General features: G+C 37.7%; 1 protein-coding gene across 1 annotated transcript; it reads right to left on the reverse strand.

The window, feature by feature from the left end:
• Positions 1-668: 668 nt before the first annotated feature.
• Positions 669-1,838, reverse strand: LOC107411301 (fasciclin-like arabinogalactan protein 12). The gene has a single exon (XM_016018857.4). It carries the CDS (start codon positions 1,738-1,740, stop codon positions 1,003-1,005), a length of 738 nt encoding a protein of 245 aa, XP_015874343.1. The 5' UTR covers positions 1,741-1,838; the 3' UTR covers positions 669-1,002.
• Between the last annotated feature and the right edge of the window lie 285 nt (positions 1,839-2,123).

Below are 2,123 nucleotides of genomic sequence, written 5' to 3' on the forward strand. Positions count from 1 at the left end.
AGCATAATGTTCCTACTCTTTTGTGCATAGTTTTGCCTATGCTTTTGCAAATAACTTAGGTACAAAACATCATCAAAATATATCTTGCATCAATTATAAAACAAACAAGAAAATATAAACTCATAAAAGGAAAGAATGTGATACCAATGTGTGCATACTAACCGAGTAATGCATGCACCATTAAGTGGCAAAATTGCTACACTTCAATAATGACAATATGATACGATACACAATAAATTTATTATGCAAAATGATAGTCTGATTCATGATTTAACAACTTTTATTCTAGATATATATATATATATTTTACAGTTTACATTCAACGGAACAATAAATATATTCTCTAGCGTTACACGTAAGAAAACGCACACATTTTATATTGTGGGCATATACATATTTTATGATAAAATTTTATATATATATATATATATATTTATAATGGTGCTCAAACTAAGATATTTTTAACTTTTTAAGTTGGAATAAATGGACTCAATAATTTAAGCTCATAGATTTAATAAGTGATAACATGTCGTACCAAATATATATATATATATATATGTATATTAAACCATTTATTTATTTTCAAATCACACTCTTTTGAAGTCATCCAAGGGCTTTATTAAAGGAATATATAATATATTATATGATAGAAGAATGCTAACTCGATCGGACTCCAGAAAAAATTCTTAGGACACAGCTTTTGAATTATACAGATCGATTTTTGACCATACACAGAAGCTCAAATTGAACGAAGTAAATACAAGAAAACAAGAAAGATAATGCAAATACAAAAGGCAACCAAAAATAAGAAAACCAAGAAATTCAACTGAAACAGTACTTCTTTTCCTCACAAACCGGCGAGCATGATACTAATGGATCCAACTGAAGCGGCCATCATTGCCTCCTACTCACCATGTCCATCATTACCATTCAATCCAACTTCTCCACCGTCATTCGTCATTAGAAAATATGAAGGAAATCCAAAACTGCAAACTTTTTTTGTCACAAAAATATAGCCCCAGTAAGCACCGAAACTACAATAGAAACGCCAACGGAAACGAGTACATTTCTGGTAACTCCAACTGCCCCAGATGCATCAACAGACGCAACCGGGCTGTCGGACGAAGTTGCAGATTTCTTCTTTGATTTTGGTGGTGCCGGTGCTGGCGCCGGAGGCAGAGATCTCGGTGCAAAAATCCCTAGAGGCTGAAGTACTTTCTCAACCTGATAAACGGCCAACTGATTATCCGAATACACAGTCCCTGAAATCGAGGTATTAACAAGTCCGGTGGTAATATTCACTTGACTACCGGAGGTAGTAATATTAAGTGGGAACTCATAGGTATTACTGGCTTGAGTCTGAACTGGGTTGCTCATAGTCTGGAAGTTTGAGATGGAAATGAAAGAAGGAATGAGATGGAACTGGACGAGCATAACCTTTTGTTGATCAGATAGGGAATTGAGAGTGCCCGTTTTTAGGCTTGAGAAAGCATTGTCAGTCGGGGCGAAGAAGGTTAGTTCACTGTTGGAGTCACCGAGTTGGCTGTTGATCTGATTACCAACTTGGGTGCTCCTCAGTAGCCGGATCAAAATAGTGAACTGGCCTGCTTTGGTAAGGATTTTGTAGATATCGAGGGGAGCTGCCGGTCCCGGGGACGCTGCCGGTGCCTGACCTGAAATTGTGGTGCAGTGGAAAAGGAAGAGAAGTAGGAGTGAGAGTGTGAAATGAGGCATTTTCATTGTCTCTTTTTTTGATCTGGTAGGGTGGATATGTGTCGAAAGAATGGTGATTGCAATGGAGGAGTGGTCCTTGAAGAAGTGTATGATGCATGGTAATGAGGAAGGAATGGGCTTTTATCAATGGTGGGGAGGATTGAAATTAGGTAAAACGGTGCCATTTTTAGTTATGAAATCTTAGTAGTTAGCATGTCTCTCTTTATTGGGGTGGTGAAGGAATTCATGACACAGAGAGAGAGAGAGAGAGAGAGAGAGAGAGAGAGAGAGGGAGGGAGAGATTGGGCTGTTGGAGCGTCTAATTTGCTTGGAATCGAAGAAAAACAGAGAGGATTTCAAGTGGGTGCAGGCAAAAAAGGATGTACATGATTGCTTGGTTTTCACTACTA

Source organism: Ziziphus jujuba, chromosome 10, assembly GCF_031755915.1.
Source record: "Ziziphus jujuba cultivar Dongzao chromosome 10, ASM3175591v1".
NCBI classification, from domain to species: domain Eukaryota; kingdom Viridiplantae; phylum Streptophyta; class Magnoliopsida; order Rosales; family Rhamnaceae; genus Ziziphus; species Ziziphus jujuba.